The 18,770-nt window shown below is 51.2% G+C and overlaps 2 protein-coding genes across 3 annotated transcripts in view; one reads left to right on the top strand and one right to left on the bottom strand.

Moving 5' to 3' along the window:
* Positions 1 to 1,944: 1,944 nt before the first annotated feature.
* On the bottom strand, positions 1,945 to 15,943 carry ribc1 (RIB43A domain with coiled-coils 1). The gene is made up of 7 exons (XM_072246624.1): positions 15,654 to 15,943; positions 13,358 to 13,439; positions 10,556 to 10,900; positions 6,352 to 6,470; positions 5,230 to 5,457; positions 3,189 to 3,355; positions 1,945 to 2,113 (listed from the first exon to the last, which is right to left on the bottom strand). Exons 1-7 carry the CDS (start codon positions 15,768 to 15,770, stop codon positions 2,032 to 2,034), a joined length of 1,140 nt encoding a protein of 379 aa, XP_072102725.1. The 5' UTR covers positions 15,771 to 15,943; the 3' UTR covers positions 1,945 to 2,031.
* Positions 15,944 to 16,446: 503 nt separating this feature from the next.
* The window catches only part of LOC140190205 (structural maintenance of chromosomes protein 1A), a 54,858-nt gene continuing 52,534 nt past the window's right edge, over positions 16,447 to 18,770 (top strand). The window contains exon 1 of one of the 2 annotated variants that reach the window (XM_072246740.1): positions 16,447 to 16,647. In XM_072246740.1, the coding sequence (XP_072102841.1) occupies positions 16,539 to 16,647 (109 nt within the window). In that variant the 5' untranslated portion in view covers positions 16,447 to 16,538. The remainder of the gene's footprint in view (positions 16,648 to 18,770) is intronic. The other variant, XM_072246741.1, reaches the window with a different exon arrangement.

Raw genomic sequence — 18,770 nt, 5'->3', positions numbered from 1 at the left:
ATTGAATTATGCACATTGATGTGCCCCAGGAATGGTGCTGTTTCAAAGCCCAGAATTCCTTTTTCATCTGTCCATTTCCACGAGTACCCATTCCTTTCCTATATACCCTCTCCTTCATCCTGTTATTTCACCCCAAAGTCGCAAAAAAATAACATCGCCATCATTGTTATGTGACGTGGGTGATCGTGGTGACCGTGATTGTTCTTGGCAAACCTTTCTACAGAAGTGGCTTGCCATTGCCACCTTCTGGGCAGTGTCTTTACAAGACAGGTGACCCCGGCCATTATCAATACCCTTCAGAGATTGTCTGCCTGGTGTCAGCAGTCACATAACCAGGACTTGTGATCTGCCCCGGCTGCTCATATGACCATCAACCACCCGCTCCCATGGCCTCACGTGACCATGATCAGGGAGGCTAAGCAGGTGCTACACCTTGCCCAAGGGTGACCTGCAGGCTAGCGGAGGGAAGGAGCGCCTTACTCCTCCTTTGGGAGAGACGTACCATAAAATACAGACATTATTTATAAAACCAATATTTACACCATAACGCAGAATACTTGCCCATCATCTCCCAGTGCCCCAAGTGGCCACCATCCAGCCCTCAGAGTGTAGTATTTGCGATTCCGATCCCTTGCTTCCATAATCTCTACAGTGGCCTCTCGGATGCAGTTTGCCAAATCAGCTATATTGTCTGGTACATCAGCTAGGTAAGTACACGTTTCTTGCCCTTGCAGGCTACAAACGCCTCCCCTTTCAGATTGAATAGAATCCAGTGTTTTCCCTGGGTTCCACATGCCTCTATGTTTTTCCGGTCACTGTATTGGGAGCATCGGAGTCATGGCGACCCTGCTAGATGGACAGTAACACGGTCCACTGTCGCGGCCCGGCCTGCTGAGTTCCTCCAGCAGTTTTGTGTGCGCTGCCCGGATGCGATTTATGCCGGAGTGGGTGGAGAGAAGCTTCGCGGGGATGTCACCGGGACTGGGGAGCTTGAGTTCCGAGGAGAGGCCGGATCAGCACACACATCGTTCCGCTTGGAAGGGTGCAGAGAAATTTTACACGGACGCTGCCAGGAACCGAGGACCTGCGTCACAGGGATAGGTTTGACTGTGTAGGTTGGGACTTCATTCTCCGGTGCACGGGAGAATAATGAGAGATCTTACAGAGGTGTACAAAACTGAGGGGCGTAGAATATGAAGTCATGTCCATGTATCTGCCTCTACCACCACCCCTGACAGGGCATTCCACACACCCACCACCCTCTGTGTGTGTGTGTGTGTGTGTGTGTGTATATATATACAACTGCCTATGACAACCCGCCCGCCCCCTGCCATCCTTTCTACCGACCTCCTCAGAAGAGGACATAGGGTAAATGCATGCAAATTTATTTCCCCTCAGGGTGGGTGAATCTAGATCTAGAGGTCATAGGTTAAGGGTGAAAGATGAAATGTTTAGTGGGGACGACTTCACCCAGGGTGTGGAACGAGCCACCAGTGAAAGTGGTGGAGGTGGGTTCAATTTCGACACAGAAGAGAATTTTGGTTGAGTTTCCAGACGCTGCCCGTGCATCTGCCAGCCGCTGCCGGTCCCACTCCGCATCCACCTGCGCCTCCTTCATCTTCAGTTTCTGCCGGGGTGAAGGGGGAGTGAGACGGGCTGAGAGTGGAACCCGAGGTGAGGGTGGGAGATCTCCCGGGAGGGTCCGAGACCACCTAACATCCCTTTTCCTTTCCCGTCGGAGTCTCAGCGTCCAAGACCACCCACTTACTCGGGGTCTCTGCCTCCAAGACCACCCTCTCTACTGAGGGCCATGGTCCATTGGGATAAGGTTGAACGTGAGTTCGGCAGGGTCTGGACGGTCCGAATGGCCTGTTTTCTGTGCTGTAGTGCTCTACGGTTCTATAACTAGGAAGTAATAGCCTCACTCAGACAGCACAATGCCAGAAATAAACTTTATTTAGATCAGAGTCATAAGTGTAAGACTGTTGAGAAGTGATGACTGAGACAGTGGCTTTCTCCAACTGGGAGTCACTAGCGACTGGACGTGTTAAACTGCAGGAAATACGCAGCGGTTGGCGGGTTCGTGTAAACCTCTTTATCCAAGTACTGTTGGCTGCAATGAAAATCGATGTGAGTAACCTTATTGCCAAAAAAACACTCACCCTCACAGAGGGCGAAGACTGCACTACTTCACGGGTGCTGAGAAGATCCTGTCCCATCACACACTCCCGGGGTCAGACACAGAGTGAAGCTCCCTCCACATCGTCCCGTCACACACTCCCGGGGTCAGACAGAGTGAAATTCCCTCCACACCGTCCCATCACACACTCCCGGGGTCAGACACAGTGTGAAGCTCCCTCCACACCATCCCATCACACTCTCCTGGGGTCAGACACAGAGTGAAACTCCCTCCACACCATCCCATCACACACTCCCGGGGTCAGACACAGTGTGAAGCTCCCTCCACACCATCCCATCACACTCTCCTGGGGTCAGACACAGAGTGAAACTCCCTCCACACCATCCCATCACACTCTCCCGGGGTCAGACACAGAGTGAAACTCCCTCCACACCGTCCCATCACACACTCGCGGGGTCAGACACAGAGTGAAACTCCCTCCACACCATCCCATCACACTCTCCCGGGGTCAGACACAGAGTGAAACTCCCTCAGCACCGTCCCATCACACACTCCCGGGGTCAGACACAGAGTGAAACTCCCTCCTCACCGTCCCATCACACACTCCCGGGGTCAGACACAGAGTGAAACTCCCTCAGCACCGTCCCATCACACACTCCCGGGGTCAGACACAGAGTGAAACTCCCTCCTCACCGTCCCATCACACACTCCTGGGGTCAGACACAGAGTGAAACTCCCTCCACACCATCCAATCACACACTCCCGGGGTCAGACACAGAGTGAAACTCCCTCCTCACTGTCCCATCACACACTCCCGGGGTCAGACACAGAGTGAAACTCGCTCCACCCAGACGTAATATAGATTTTTGTCGGAGGACAGGGGGTTCTAGTTGAATATGCTGGAGTCGAACCTTGGGGGTTTCATTCCGATCAACTCCCCCACCCCCAGATTCTGCCCCTTCGCCTTGACACATACAGGTACAGTGATACCTGCAGGGACTCGCGTACCACGCGCGCACACACGGTGCCAGCGGTCGGCGTTACTCACTGGGCCAGCTGCTCACTGCTCAGCCGCCTGTTGTACGCGTCCATCTCCTGCCTCAGTCTCCGGGCGGCCGTCTCCTCCTCTTGCTGCCTGTACAACGCTGCCCGTGCATCTGCCAGCCGCTGCCGGTCCCACTCCGCATCCACCTGCGCCTCCTTCATCTTCAGTTTCTGCCGGGGTGAAGGGGGAGTGAGACGGGCTGAAAGTGGAACCCGAGGCGAGGGTGGGAGATCTCCCGGGAGGGTCCGAGACCACCTAACATCCCTTTTCCTTTCCCGTCGGAGTCTCAGCGTCCAAGACCACCCACTTACTCGGGGTTTCTCTGTCTGAGGCCATCTTCCCCCCACTTTCTCGAGGGCTCTGCCTCCAAGACCACCCTCTCTACTGAGGGTCTCTACATCTGAGAATACCAGCCCACCTGCTGTCCCTGCGTCTGAAACCCATTTCTCAGGGCCTATGCGTCAGAGACCCCCCCCCCCCCCGAGGTCTCTGTCTCCAGGACCACCCCTCTTACTCAGTGTATCTGTCTCAAAGACCACCCTCCCTACCAGGGTCTCTACATCCAAGACCACCAGCTTACCCTGGGGTCTCCACATCTGGAACCTCTGCCTCTGAGGAAACCCTCCCCCTTCTTGGGATCTCTGCATCCCTGGCCAACCTCTCTTCTCCCCACCCCCCCACTGAACCCTCTTACTTAGGATCTCAGAGACCACCCTTCCTGCCCCCGAGGTCACCCTGCAGCCAGTGTCCCTCATGCCTGAGACCCCAGCTCAGGCAGAGTGTCTGGATCTGCACCTCTCCCTCTCCCACTGGCGCCTCTGGGGGTCTGAGACGGGCAACGCGGTTGGCGCGACCGCTCGGGGCCGATGGAGTTCAGAGTTCAACTCTGGCGTCATCCGTGAGGGGTTTGTACGCCCTCCCCGTGACTGCGTGGGTTTCCTCTGGGTGCCCTGGTTTCCTCCCAGAGTCGAAAGACGCTCTGGTTGGTAGGTTAATTCATCATTGAAAATTGTCCCGTGATTAGGCTGGGGTTAACTTGGGGCTCGCAGGGCAGGAGGGGCCTGTTGCACGTTGTGTCTTTACATGAATAAATATCAATAGATCTCTCCACCCCGTCAGCCATCTTCAGGCATGAATAGCCTTCTCCTTTCCCTCAAGGGGGCGAATGGCTTCCCAATGTGGCTAGTATTGAACTCGTGTGGCTTCCCCATTGCCAGAAACAGGTTTGGGCCGATTGGCCTCCCATTCCTACAATCAGGGTTCTTGTTGCTATTATGGGGTCTTGACGGCCTGAGTGGCATTTTGGGGCTAGTAACGGGTACAGGGAGCTGAATGGCTTGCTAGTACAGGGCTTGAGGTGTATGGGGTGCCTGGGGAGGGGTAACAGCTCTGGTGAAGGGCTTGCCGTGTCCATTCCAGGGCAGCTCTCTCACTGTCAGCTCTCACCTGGGGCTCCCAGTTGCTGTCTACACATGACAGCGGCCACGCCCCGGTACACCCCCACGACAGGCGGGCGAAACTAGGTGAGGGTAGCCAGCGGCCTCATACCCCGGTGAGATAGAGACATGCCTGTCCTTGCTCTGGTGGACTGGGCGGAGGAGATCTGCAGTGAGATCCGACGGCCAGGAAGGTAGTTCTGAAACGCTCCGTGGAGAGCGAACGGCCAGAGAAGGCACAGGAGCCATCATGGTCATCCACTGCAACCAAGGAAGACCTCAGATTGTGACTCTCGTTCGAACCACTGGACCCCGACTTCAGAGGTCGAGAGAGTGGCACCGCCCCAGTGCGATGGCTTTTCCTCTTTAAAAACCCTCTTCATAGGTTTCCTGTCATCGTCGGACACAATGGACAACCACCATGGTGCTTGAGGGACCAGATGGCCTCCCATTTCTAGTGTCAATTGACCCACTGTTGCTAAGATGGGGCTTGAGGGAGCAAATGGCCCCTGCTGTTGGTGTCAATTGAGAGGGGCCTGCAGGTGTGAAAGGGGAGTATGTCCTATGGTGGCTAGTACCGGGTACGATGGGCCAAGTGGCCTCCTTACCTTCCCTTCCTCAACTTGAAGCCGCTGCTGCCCCTGTATCTCCTCCAGCTGTTGGGCGCTCATGCCCTTCCAGCGGTCGGTCACCACCCGGTGGGGCCCGAAGGCACTGAGTGCCACCTCGGGGTTCTCTGTCAGGATGTCCCCGTACACGTGGGCGCCCATGTCCGCCAGCTTCTCCTCATCCTCCTTCCGCCGCTCCACCTCCCTTGCCTCTGCCTGCTCGGCCGCCTGCCCCGACAGCCAAAAGTAGAGGGTTCAGGGGTGGGGTATCCTCGCTACCACCTCCCCTCAACACCACCCACCCCAACCCCAAAACTGCTACCTCCCCACACAGTTAACCCCATCATAATTGCCCTGGAAACACTCAGCAGGTCAGTCAGTATCTGTGGAGAGAGGGGGGAGAAAAAGCACAAATGCTGCCCCCCACCCTTCTCCATGGATGCCCACTGGCCTGCTGAGTGTTTCCAAAGCTCTCTGATTTTGCCTCGGGTTTCCAGCGGCTGCACCCTCCTTCCTCCTCATCTCCACGTTTTCCTGCCCCGTATGTGTTCGGAAGGGTACGCGAGGGAGATTGGTCAAAGGTGAGCAAAGTGGGACTGGCTTAGGCAGCCATCTTGGTTGGTATGGACTAGTTGGGCCGAAGGGCCTCTTTCCTTGCTGCTTGACTCTGTCTCAAATGGGTGAACCCCCCATTATTTTTAAACTGTGACCACTCGTTGTAGAATCTCCCGCGAGAGGAGACGTCCACCCTGCCTAGAGACTTTAGGATCTTAGTTATATCCCTGGATCTTCTCCCTCCAGCGGACAAATGCGTAGCCTGACTGACCGTTGTCCGCGATGCAGGCCGCCTGTCCCAGTCAAGGTGGAAGGGGCTGCGAGGAGGGAGTGTTGTGGGAGGGGAGGTGGAGTGCCACACCGTAGGAGGGGTGGCGAGGGTGGAACACTCCATCGCGGGAGGGGCAGTGGGGAGGGTACACTCCACCGTAGGAGGGAGCACAGATCCCCTTTGGGGAGACTGCCATTGGATCAGCTGGGTTTTCCTGAACGGCACCAATCTCCGCCCGCTTGCCCCCTGTTTCCATACCCCCCACCCCGCTCCAATTGTCCGAGCATGCCCCCTACCAGCGCCATGTTGTAATTGAGAACGGCCGTATTGAGGGCCCGCTGACAGTCCTCTTCCATCTTGGAGAGTTGTACTGCTCGCTGGTCCAGTTCCACCTGTTTCTTGTGGAGGAGCTGGTCTGTTGTGGGGAGAGGTCGAGGTGAGCCAGGCGTGGTGGTGGACAGGAGTATTGGGGGGGTTTTGGAAGTACAGAAGCACAAAGTCCCATATCACCAGGTTCAGGACAGAGAAGCCATTCGGCCCATCGAGTGTGCTCTGCCATTCTATCACGGCTAATGGAATTTTCCTGCCTTCTCCCTGTCACCTTTGACATCCCGACTAATCAAGAACCCATCAACTTCCAGTTTAAGTACACCCAATGACTTGGCCTCCAGAGCCGACGGTGGCAATAAATTCCACAGATTCACCGCCCCTTGGCTAAAGAAATTCTTCCTCATCTCTGATCTGAGGGGATGTTCTTGTGCAGCATCTGTGGGAGGTGCTATCGCGAGTGTCGTGACTGGTTGTGTCGTGGTCTGGTACGGCAGTTCAAACCCACCGGAACGCAAGAGGCTGCAGAGACTGTGCCCGATACGCCAGGGGCAGGTCCCTCCCCACCATCGGTTGTACCTACAGGAGGCGCAACCTCAAAAAGGCAACGTCCGTCATCAATGATTCCCACCATCCGAGCCGTGCCGTCTTCTCGCAGCTCCCGTCGGGGCAGGGGGTGCAGAAGCCCTAAAGACCCACACCACCAGGTTCAGGAACAGCTGCTTCCCTTCAACCAGTGGGTCGGTGAACCAACAGGAGCAGCCCTAATCACGACCTCAGTCCAGCAACTCCGACCACTTGGCACGACCATTGAACAAGCTTTGTTCTTCTGGGTACAATCTGTTTATGTGAATGCTATGTCTCTTGATGCTACAATGTGTGGCTTCTTAGTTAGCTACAGTGCCTGTAAAGAATATTCACCCCGCCCCCTGCCGGAAGTTATCATGTTTTATTGTTTTACAACATTGAATCACAGTGGATTTAATTTAGCTTTTTTGACACCAATCAACAGAAAAAATCTTTCGTGTCAAAGTGAAAATAAACTTCTGAAAATTGTTCTAAATGTATTACAATTATTAATCACAAATTAATTGATAATGTAATTACTCGCCCCCTACAAGTCAGTATTTAGTAGATGCGCCTTTGGCAGCAATTACAGCCTTGGGTCTGTGTGGATAGGTCAGCTTTGCACATCTGGGCACTGCAATTTTTCCCCTTTCTTCTTTACAAAACTGCTCAAGCTCTGTCAGATTGCATGGGGATTGAGACTGAACAGCCATTTTCAAGTCCAGCCACACATTCTCAATTGGATTGAGGTCTGGACTCTGGCTTGGCCATTCCAGGGCATAAACTTTGTTGTTTTTAAGCCATCCCTGTGTAGCTTTGGCTTTATGCTTGGGATTGTTGTTTTGTTGGAAAATAAATATTCTCTCAAGTTGCAGTTCTCTTGCAGACTGCATTAGGTTTTCCTCCAGGATTTCCCTGTATTTTGCTGCATTCATTTTACCCTCTACCTTCACAAGCCTTCCAGGGCCTGCTGCAGTGAAGCATCCCACAGCATGATGCAGCCACCACCATGTTCCACGGTAGGGATGGTGTGTTTTTGATGATGTGCAGTGTTTGGCTTGGCAGTCTGATGGCCAAAAAGCTCAATTTTGGTTTCATCAAACCATAGAACCTTCTTCCAGCTGACTTCAGAGTCTCCTACTTGCCTTCTGGCAAACCCTAGCTGAGATTTCATGTGAATTTTTTTTTTCCAACAGTGGCTTTCTCTTTGCCACTCTCCCATAAAGCTGTGACTGTTGAAGCACCAGGACAACAGTTGTTGTACGCTCACTCTCTCCCATCTCAGCCATTGAAGCTTGTAACTCCTCCAGAGTTGTCGTAGGTCTCTTGGTGGCCTCCCTCACTCATCCCCTTCTTGTACGGTCACTCAGTTTTTGAGGGCAGCCTGCTCTGGGCAGATTTACACCTGTGCCATATTCTTTCCATTTCTTGATGATTGACTTAACTGTACTCCAAGGGATATTCAGTGACTTGGAAATATTCTTGTATCCATCTCATGACTTGTGCTTTCCAATAATCTTTTCACGGAGTTGCTTGGAGTGTTCTTTTGCTTTCATGGTGTAGTTTTTGCCAGGATACTGACTCACCAGCGGTCAGACCTTCCAGATACAGGTGTATTTTTACTGTAATCAATTGAAACACCGTGACTGCACAAGATCTCTAGTTAACTAATTATGTGACTTCTAAAATCAACTGGCTGTAACAGGGATGATTTGGTGTGTCTTATTAAAGGGGGGAGGGTGACTATTTATGCAATCAATTATTTTGTGTTTTATATTTGCAAGTAATTTAGATCATTTTGTGGAGGTCTGTTTTCACTTTGACACGAAAGAATTTTTTCTATTAATCACTGTCAAAAAAGCAAAATCAGATTCACTGTGATTCAATGTTGTAAAACAATAAAACATGATAGCTTCAAATGGGTGTGTGGAGGATACTTTCTATAGGTGCTGAACCTCCTGTAAAGTGGCCACTGAATATATGGCCCTGGTCTTCTGTTGCTGTAGCCCATCCTCTTCAAGGATCGATGTGTTGTACATTCAGAGATGCTCTTCTGCACACAACAGCTGTAATGTGTGGTTATTTGAGTTCTTGTCTCTATTTTCCTCTGACCTCTCTCCTCAACAAGGTGTTTTCACCCACAAACCTGCCACTCGCTAGATATTTCTTTTTAAATGTCACACTATTCACTGTAAACTCTGGAGACTGGTGCACGTGAAAATCCCAGAAAATCAGCAGTTTCTGAGATACTCAAACCACCCCATCTGGCACCAACAATCATTCTGTGGTCGAACTCACTTAGGTCACTTTACTTCCCCATTCTGAAGTTTGGTCTGAACAACTGAACCTCTTGACCATGTCTGCATGCTTTTATTCATTGAGTTGTTGCCACATGATTAGATTATGGTGTACGGGTGTACCCAATAAAGGTGACACTGCCTATATGCAAGGAGGTCTGTTAATGCATACAAGGACATGTACATGACAACAAACTTGCCTTTGGTCTTGCAACAACAACCTCGCACTCAGCCTCAGCAAGACGAAGGAATTGCTTGTGGACTTCAGGAAGGGGGAGTTGAGGGATCACACTCCAGTCCTCACCGAGGGGTGAATGGCTTCAACTTCCCGGGTGTCAACACCTCCAAGCAGGTATCCTGGGCCAAGCATATTGATGCAATCACAAAGAAGGAACACCAGCACCTATGCCTCATTAGGAGATTTGGTATGCCACCAAAGACTCTAGCAGATCTCTACAGATGTATGGTGGAGGTTCACGGAAACGATTCTGGGATCGAAAGGCTTATTGTACGTGAGCATTTGATGGCTCTGGGCCCTTACTCATTGAAATTTAGAAGAATGAGGTGGGATCTCGTTGAAACCTATTGAATGCTGAATGCCCTCAATAGAGTGGATGTGGTGAGGTGGGGGAGTGTAAGCTCGGAGGCCACAGCCTCAGAGTAGAGGGACGTCCCTTTAGAACTGAGATGAGGAGGAACTTCTTCATCCAGAGGTTGGTGAATCTGTGGAATTCATTGCTACAGACGGCTGTGGAGGCCAAGTCATTGGGTATATTTAAAGAGATTGATAGGTTCTTGATTAGTCAGGGCGTCAAAGGTTATGGGGAGAAGGCAGGAGAATGCGGTTGAGGGGGATAATAAATCAGACATGATGCAGAGTAGACTTGATGGGCAATTCTGCTCCTATGTTTAATGGTCTTATTGACTCTGCCAGATCCATCGCGGGCACCAGCCTCCCCACCATCAAGGGCACCTTCAAAAGACGATGCCCCAAAAAGGTGACATCCATCTTGCAGGCCCACCATCACCCAGGACACACCCTCTTCACGTTGCTACCATCAGGGAGGAGGTACAGGAGCCTGAAGACACACACTCAGTAATTCAGGAATAGTTTCTTCCCCTCTGCCATCCGATTTCTGAATGGACATTAAACCATGAACTCTACCCCACAATTGGGTGTGTGAGAGGGGAGAGAGGGCGTGGGGAGAGAACATAGGACATAGAGGGAGAGGGTGTGTGAGAAGAGTCTGGGTTGGTGGGGAGAGAGAATGTGGGGCAGAGGGAGAGGGTGGGTGGGGAGAGAGCGCACCTGCGTACTTCTGATCCCTCTCCGCCCGTTCCTTCTCTTGCCTCTGTGCCATCAGCCACTTCTCAGCCTGCTGCTGCTGGTACCTTTGCCGGCTCTTCTCGTTGTGGTCCTCCCCGGCAAATTTCTGCATCCCCGAGGGGCCGCAGCGGGGGTCATCCTGGCTGACCCTTGCCGGCCGGTCCTTCTTCAGCCCCTCAGGGTCATAGAGGTCGAAGTCGCGACGGTCCTCCGGCCGCTGGTAGTGGGCGCGGTAGGTGACCAGCTGCTCGTTCAGCTGGCGCACCCGGTCCTGCTCCTGCGCCTCCAGTAGCTGAGCTGTCACGTCGTGACGGAGCCGCTCAGCGTCTGTCGAGGGAGGAGATGGTCAGACCCAGGGTCAAGCTCCCTCCACATCGTCCCATCACACACTCCCGGGGTCAGACACAGAGTGAAGCTCCCTCCACACCGTCCCATCACACACTCCCAGGGTCAGACACAGAGTGAAGTTCCCTCCGCACCGTCCCATCACACACTCCCAGGGTCAGACACAGGGTCAAGCTCCCTCCACACTGTCCCATCACACACTCCCAGGGTCAGACACAGAGTGAAACTCCCTCCACATCGTCCCATCACACACTCCCAGGGTCAGACACAGAGTGAAGCTCCCTCCGCACTGTCCCATCACACACTCCTGAGGTCAGACACAGAGTGAAGCTCCCTCCAAACTGTCCCATCACACACTCCCAGGGTCAGACACAGAGTGAAGCTCCCTCCACACCATCCCATCACACACTCCCAGGGTCAGACACAGACTGAAACTCCCCCCGATACTGTCCCATCATACACTCCTGGGGTTAGATACAGAGTGGGTCCTTCCACACTGTCCCATTACACACTCCCGGGGTCAGACACAGAGTGAAACTCCCTCCACACTGTCCCATCACACACTCCCGGGGTCAGACACAGAGTGAAGCTCCCCCTACACCGTCCCATCAGACTCTCCTGGGGTCAGACACAGGGTGAAGTTCCCCCTACACCGTCCCATCAGACTCTCCTGGGGTCAGACACAGGGTGAAGTTCCCTCCGCACTGTCCCATCACAGACTTGCAGGGTTGCACACAGGATGGCGCTCTCCCTACATCATCCGACCACTCTGATGAGGGGAGACCAGATAGCCTGCTTTAGGTTTCTTTGGAACAGAGGAGGCTGAATTTGGAACATGTCTGAGGTAAACAAAAATTATGTCTCATTAGTTAGTAAGAACGACAGAACAGTACTGCACAGTACAGGCCCTTCGGCCCACGATGCTGTGCTGACCCTTTAACCTTCTCTAAGATCAATCGAACACTTCTCTCCCATGTAACCCTCCATTTTTCTATCATCCATGTCCCTAATGTATCTGCCTCTACCACCACCCCAGGCAGGACGTTCCATACATTCACCACTCTGTGTGTAAAAAGCCCTGGAATTTCCTCCAATCACCTTGAAATTGGGGGGGCGGGGGACGAAGAGAGCAGCCCAGGGATTGATGAATGCCCGCCCAAGCCATGACCACTTCAATCACCTTGAAGCTATGCCCCTTGTACTAGCTGTTTCTGTCCTGGGGAAGTGTGTCTGGCTGCCCACTCTGTCAATGCCTCTTATCATCTTTACAAGTCAACTTTTCACCGGATATTGAACTTTTCACTGTTGGACTCCGGCCACATTCCACCGAGATACAACACTGGGTGGCACGGGAGGTCGTTCCTGCCTGTGGCCATCGAACCTGCAGCTCCTCCCGTGGAGGGTCAGACACCCCGAGCCAGTAAGTTGGTCCTGGACTTATTTCCATCTGGCATAGTTTGCATTTTGTTGTTTGATTGTTTGTGGTTTTTGTATTGCTATATTTATGCTCTATTCTTGGTTGGTGCGGCTGTAACAAAACCCAATTTCCCTCAGGATCAATAAAGTATATCTATCTATCAACTCACATCCTCTGTCGCTCCAAAGACAAAAGCCCTAACTCACTCAACCTTTCCTCATAAGACATGCTCTCTAATCCAGGCAGCATCCTGGTGAATCTCCTCTGCACCCTCTCCAAACCTTCCACATCCTTGTTATAATGAGGCGACCAGAACAGAACACAATTTTCCAAGTGTGGTCTGACCAGATTTTTATAGAGCTGCAACGTTACCTCATGGCTCCAGGACTCAATCTCCTGACTAATGAACTTCTTAACATGTCCTTGGCCTCCTTGAGGGATCTGTGGACGTGGACCCCAAGATCTTGATGTTCCACACCTCTGACCAGTGGTAAGTCAGTGGTGGAGAGGAGGTCACTAAACGAATCTGGCACATCCTCTCCATGAGCTGCTGAATAAGCAGCAGAGCACCCTTCCAACAGACTCAATCAGCCCTGCTGTCACAAGGATCGTTACAGAAAATCTTCCCTACCAAATGCAGTCAGCATCTCTGTTTTATAGTTTTGTACATTATTATTGCACTTTGGTAAATTATTATTGTGTATTATTCTGTACTTTATTATTAATTCAGTCTGCACACTGCTGAGTGTGTTTTTAAATATTGCTGCTGTAACAAAATAATTTCCCACTTGTGATCAATTGTTGAGAAAGTCTGCAGATGCTGGAGATCTGCAGCAACAGACAGCCGCAAAATGCTGGCGGAACTCAGCAGGCCAGGCAGCATCTATGGAAATGAATAAACAGTCGGCATTACATCGGGGCTGAGAAGGGAAGGGGAAGGAGGTGGCTGCCGTCTTCTTTTAGCTGCCCGTCTGCGAGCGCGCTCGGACTCTATGGCAGCAAATCTGCTCATTGACACTCACCGAACGCCTCATTCCGCAGTTTCTCCCTCTCCTCCCGGCTCTTCTTCTCTTCCACCTGGTGGTCCAGGAACGGTCGATCCACCTGTGAAGAAAATACGCACGCCGCTAACAAACCGGGAAACGCGGCGGGAGCTCCAGTGCTGCGGGGAGGGAGCGCCACACTACGGGAGGGGCAGCGAGGAGGGAGCACCACCCTGAGGGAGGGGCAGTGCGGAGGGAGCGCCACACTGTGAGTGAGGGATAGAGAGAAGGGAGCGAGGTTCAACGCGACCGCGTGCGCTCGCCCAGCTTTCTGTTCAAAGACATTTAGAGTCAGTAAATTCTGGGCGCGGGATGTTGGCACCGGCATTCAGCTGATTTGGTCCGAATACACTTTAGTGCAAGTTTTAATTCCCATCTCTATTCCTGTTCCAGCACGTCGGTCCACGCCAATGATGAGGCCACCCTTATATTTCCCAACATGAACATGGGAATTTTTTTGTTTTTGTTTTTCTATTCCCCACCTCTTCTCCTCACCTCCCCCTGGGTCCCCTCTTCCTTCCCTTTCCCCTGTGGTCCACTCTCCTCTCCTAGCAGGTGCCTTCCTCCCCAGCCCTTTCTCTTTCCCACCCACCTGGCTTCACCTATCACCTTCCAGCTGTCCTCCATCCACCATTTTATTCTGGCATCTTCCCCCTTTCTTCCCGGTCCTGATGAAGGGTCTCAGCCCCAGATTCATTTCCATAGATGCTGCCTGGCCTGCTGAGTTCCTCCCGCACTTTGTGTGGGTTACCTCATATTCCGTCCGGGCAGCCTCCAACCTGATGGTATGAACATTGATGTCTCTTTCTGGTAATTAAAAAAATTCTTTACCATTCCCTCTTTTTTTATTCCTGACTCTTACCTGTTATTCTCACCTCCCCCAGGTCCCCTCCTCTTTCCCTTTACCCCATGGCCCACTCTCCTCTCCTATCAGATTCCTTCCTCTCCAGCCCTTGCCTTTTCCAAACCTCCTGCCTCCTTCCCCTCCCACCCCACCTTTTTATTCTGGCACTGCCCCCTTCCTTTCCAGCCATGAAGAAGGGTCTTGGCCCAAAACGTCGACTGTTTTATTCCTTTCCACGGACTCTGCTCGAGCTCCTCCAGCATAGTGATTTGCTCTGTGACTCCGTTTAACGTGGGGAGGCTGATGCACGGGCAGTCACCTGGTGGTTGGCAGGTCGGGGTCAGTGTCCAGTGGCGTGAAGTGCAGGACGACTGCTGCAGCCAACACCGCCGTAGTGATGACCTTCTGACAGCTGCACATTGAGGTCTTGGTTGGATTGCTCTCGGTCTGGAACCCTCCCCCTTGACCTTTACCCCCATGGGTGACCCCACCAGGAGCTGACCTCCACTCTTGGGATCTCAGGAACTCTCAAGCCTCTTCACCGCTGCAATGCTTGGAGGAAAATTTTATATTTCAGCTCCACAACTGAGTGTCTCAAGAAGGTGGCATCCATCATCAAGCACCTTCACCACCTGAGACGAGTCCTCTTCTCGTGACTACCATCAGGGAGGAGGTAGAGGAGTCCGAAGATCCTCACTCAATGAACCAAGAACAGTTTCTTCCCCTCCCACCGCCGTCAGGTTTGTGACTAGTACAGTGTGGGATCCAAGACCCAGAGGGCACAGCCTCAGGATAGAAGGACGGCTCTTTCGAACAGAGATGAGGAGGAATTTCTTTAGCCAGAGGGTGGCAAATCTGTGGAATTCATTGTCACAGATGGCTTTGGAGGCCAAACCATGGGGTATATTTAAAGTGGAGGTTGATTACTTCTTCATTAGTAAGTGTGTTAAAGGTTACAGGGAGGATGGGGGTAATAAATCAGCCATGATGAAATGGTGGAGCAGACTCAATGGGCCAAATGGCCGAATTCTTCTCCCGTGTCTGAAGGTCAGAATCTCGTTATTTTCCCTTTGGCGTTCTGTAACAAAAGCTGTCTTTCGCAAAGCCACGGATTTTAGGACGCTCAATAGATTCTCCAGATGCTGGTATTCCTGGGGGGCACGCGGAAAGGACTGGAGGAACTCAACATGTCCGCAGCATCTATGGAAAGGAAATAAACGGCCGATGTTTTGGGCCGAGAGCCTTCATCAGGACTGGAGAGTTAGGGGAGAGAAGGCAGAACCGGAGGGGGGTGGGGGTGAGAGGGCTGGGATTGTGGAGGGAAAGGAGTACACAGGTAAATTTCATGACGTACATCAGAGATGATAAATCGGATTCTGAACCAGACGGCTGAAGGGCCTGGTTTTTGCGGCGGTCAGGGGAGAAACTCACCCCTATCGTCCTGTATCTGGCGTTGAATATGCGACTCTGGCGCTGCTGCTCGGCGTTCCGTCGCCTCTCGATGGCCGCAGTCTGCTTTGGGTCAACGGGGATGTCCAACTTGTACATCTTACTTCTTCAGGATATGAAATTCTTAATAATTGCGTTTAAATTTAACTTGCTGGTGGCGGATGGAGGCAGCTCTGCCCCCATGTGCGTCGGCTATTCGTGTGAACCCATTCACTTGTATCAAACCACCGGAACAAGGATTGCGCCCCAGTATGTAACTAACAAGGGGACGCCGTGCGTCTCCACGGCAACCAGCTCACCACACCTCGACGAGTGGAGGGGTTTCTTTCGTAATCCAACATTTCTAAATTAAAAGTTAGGTTTGCACCAAAACTTCTTTAAGAACCACCTCATTTCAGTTTTTTTAATATCATCAGAATGTTAATCTTTCGCACTACCGCGAAAAAACAGCTAATCCAACATAGTTCTTCAAATATAACATCCCTATTCTCAATATAATAATACAGGTTTAGATTGGCATTTATGTAGACCAATTATTAATGGAACTAGAAGGGAGAACCAATAAGCGATCAATGAAGGTGGGGATAGAGTTTTGTGTCGGGATAGCGATTTGCATTTCGGAAGATGTAGTTCTTTTGTGCAGGGATTTGACAATGCGCAAGCGCATACTTAAGCTGGCCTTTGCTTTCTGGGAGTTGTGGTTCCTGGACGCTGTTTCAATGATGGGAGTAAAAGAAAGAACTACAACCTCCGGCATGGGATCAGAAGTCTCGCGAGGCTTGGAGCGGGAAGCGGGAGAGTGTTGTTGTCGACCGTCGGCGGGCCTCGGGTTTGCGGCGTCGCTTCGGCCCCATCGCCGCCTTCGCGATGGGCTTCCTGCGGTTGATCGAGATCGAGAACTTTAAGTCGTACAAAGGCCGCCAGATTATCGGGCCCTTCAAAAAGTTCACGGCTATCATCGGCCCAAATGGCTCAGGTGAGACGGAAATCGAAGCCGGGGATTGAGGGGCGGCGCTAGGCCGCGGCTGGGGGGGGGGGGGAGGACTCTCCAGGAACCCGCGGGAATCCTGAAAAAATAGATATATTTCAGCCTCTTATATTTGCAAACATATGTATTGTTTTTGAAGTAATCCATATAATTATTGCTATGCTCTATAACAGTTATTTCTGAAATGCCACCTTATATTTCTAAATGCTCCCCAATTCCACTTTCCTCCTAATTCCCCCTTCCCTTGATTTTTTTTGGAGGCCCCCCCATCATAAAACTGGGGGGGGTTGAACCCCCCCTTCCATATTTTTGGGAGTTATTTGAATTCGCACACCATCTCAATGCTCCTTTTGCTAATCTCATTTTGGGCTCCATCTCTGCTCCTCCACTGCTTTATTTTGCAAAGGCTGCCAAATGCCCCCATTCCCCAGCTGGGGATTTTGAACCATCTCTCCCTCACGTTCCTAGGTCAGGGATTATTTAAAATGCCGCCCTTACCAGCTTGAGGGTTCTCGTTTAGTGTTTAAAAGTTCCTGATGTTTACTGGTTGTAAGTGACAGTGGCGACGTGGGGCAGATACCCACGGCTCCCTGGCGGCAGCGGGGCAGGTGGTAATGTGCTTAGGGAGGCTTGCTGAGGAGCAGAGAGATCATTAAATTTCGTGTTGCTTCCCCCGCCCCCATGCCAAAAGACATAGGAAAATTGGGCTGATCCCTCTCGACCTCGCTGTCCTGCCTTCTCCCCGTAACCTTCAACAGCCTGACTAATGAACAACCTGTCAACCTCCACTTTAAATATGCCCAATGACTTTGCTTCCATGGCAGTCTGTGGCAATGAATTCCACAGACTCACAGCCTCAGGCTAAAGAAGTTCCTCCTCATCTCTGTTCTAAATCAATGTCCTTCTTCTCCCTCTGGTCCCAGTTCTCCCCCCCCCCCCCCCATAGGAAACATCTTCTCCATGCCCATTCTAGGCCTTTCAATATTCAGTAGGTTTCAATGAGATCCCCTCTTATTCTCCTAAATACATTAAACACTCCTCATTTATTGACTCTTTCATTCCGGGGGTAATTCCTGTAATTGGACCCTCTCAATGTCAGCACATCTTTTGCATAAGAGGTCCAAAACTGGAATTATGGAGAAGGATAGGACTGGACCTAGGATTGAGATTTTTGATTGGAGAAAGGCTAACTTTGAGGAGCTGCGAAAGGATTTAGAAGGAGTGGATTGGGACGATTTGTTTTATGGGAAGGATGTAACGGAGAAATGGAGGTCATTTAAAGGTGAAATTTTGAGGGTGCAGGATCCTTATGTTCCTGTTAGGTTGAAAGGAAAGGTTAAAAGTTTGAGAGAGCCATGGTTTTCAAGGGATATTGGAAACTTGGTTCGGAAAAAGAGAGGGATCTTCAATAAATATAGGCAGCTTGGGGTTAATGAGGTGCTTGAGGAATATAAAGAATGTAAAAAGAGTCTTAAGAAAGAAATTAGAAAAGCTAAAAGAAGATATGAGGCTGCTTTGGCAACTAAAGTGAAAATAAATCCAAAGGGTTTCCACAGTTATGTTAATAGCAAAAGGATAGTGAGGGATAAAATTGGTCCCTTAGAGAATCAGAGTGGACGGCTATGTGCGGAGCCAAAAGAGATGGGGGAGATTTTGAACAATTTCTTTTCTTCGGTATTCACTAAGGAGAAGGATATTGAATTGTGTAAGGTAAAGGAAACAAGAAGGGTAGTTATGGAAAGTATGACAATTAAAGAACAGGAAGTACTGGTGCTTTTAAGGAATATAAAAGTGGATAAGTCTCCGGGTCCGGACAAGATATTCCCTAGGACCTTGAGGGAAGTTAGTGTGGAAATAGCAGGGGCTCTGACAGAAATATTTCAAATGTCATTAGAAACAGGGATGGTGCCGGAGGATTGGCGTATTGCTCGTGTGGTTCCATTGTTTAAAAAGGGTTCTAAGAGTAAACCTAGCAATTATCGGCCTGTGAGTTTGACGTCAGTGGTGGGTAGATTGATGGAAAATATTATTAGAGATGGTATATATAATTATCCGGATAGACAGGGTCTGATTAGGAACAGTCAACATGGATTTGTGCGTGGAAGGTCATG

The sequence above is a fragment of the Mobula birostris genome, chromosome 29 (assembly GCF_030028105.1).
Source record: "Mobula birostris isolate sMobBir1 chromosome 29, sMobBir1.hap1, whole genome shotgun sequence".
NCBI classification, from domain to species: Eukaryota; Metazoa; Chordata; class Chondrichthyes; order Myliobatiformes; family Myliobatidae; genus Mobula; species Mobula birostris.
This window is presented reverse-complemented; position numbering and strand designations above follow the sequence as displayed.

Bases quoted from the DNA above. Each gene is read 5' to 3' on its own strand.
- ribc1 (XM_072246624.1), bottom strand. From the start codon at position 15,770: ATGTACAAGTTGGACATCCCCGTTGACCCAAAGCAGACTGCGGCCATC. The intron at 6,471-10,555 runs GTGCGCTCTCTC...TCCCCACAACAG, and splicing joins GAGGGATCAGAAGTACGCAG to ACCAGCTCCTCCACAAGAAA. The intron at 3,356-5,229 runs GTAAGGAGGCCA...TCACCCCGGCAG, and splicing joins TTCAAGTTGAGGAAGGGAAG to AAACTGAAGATGAAGGAGGC.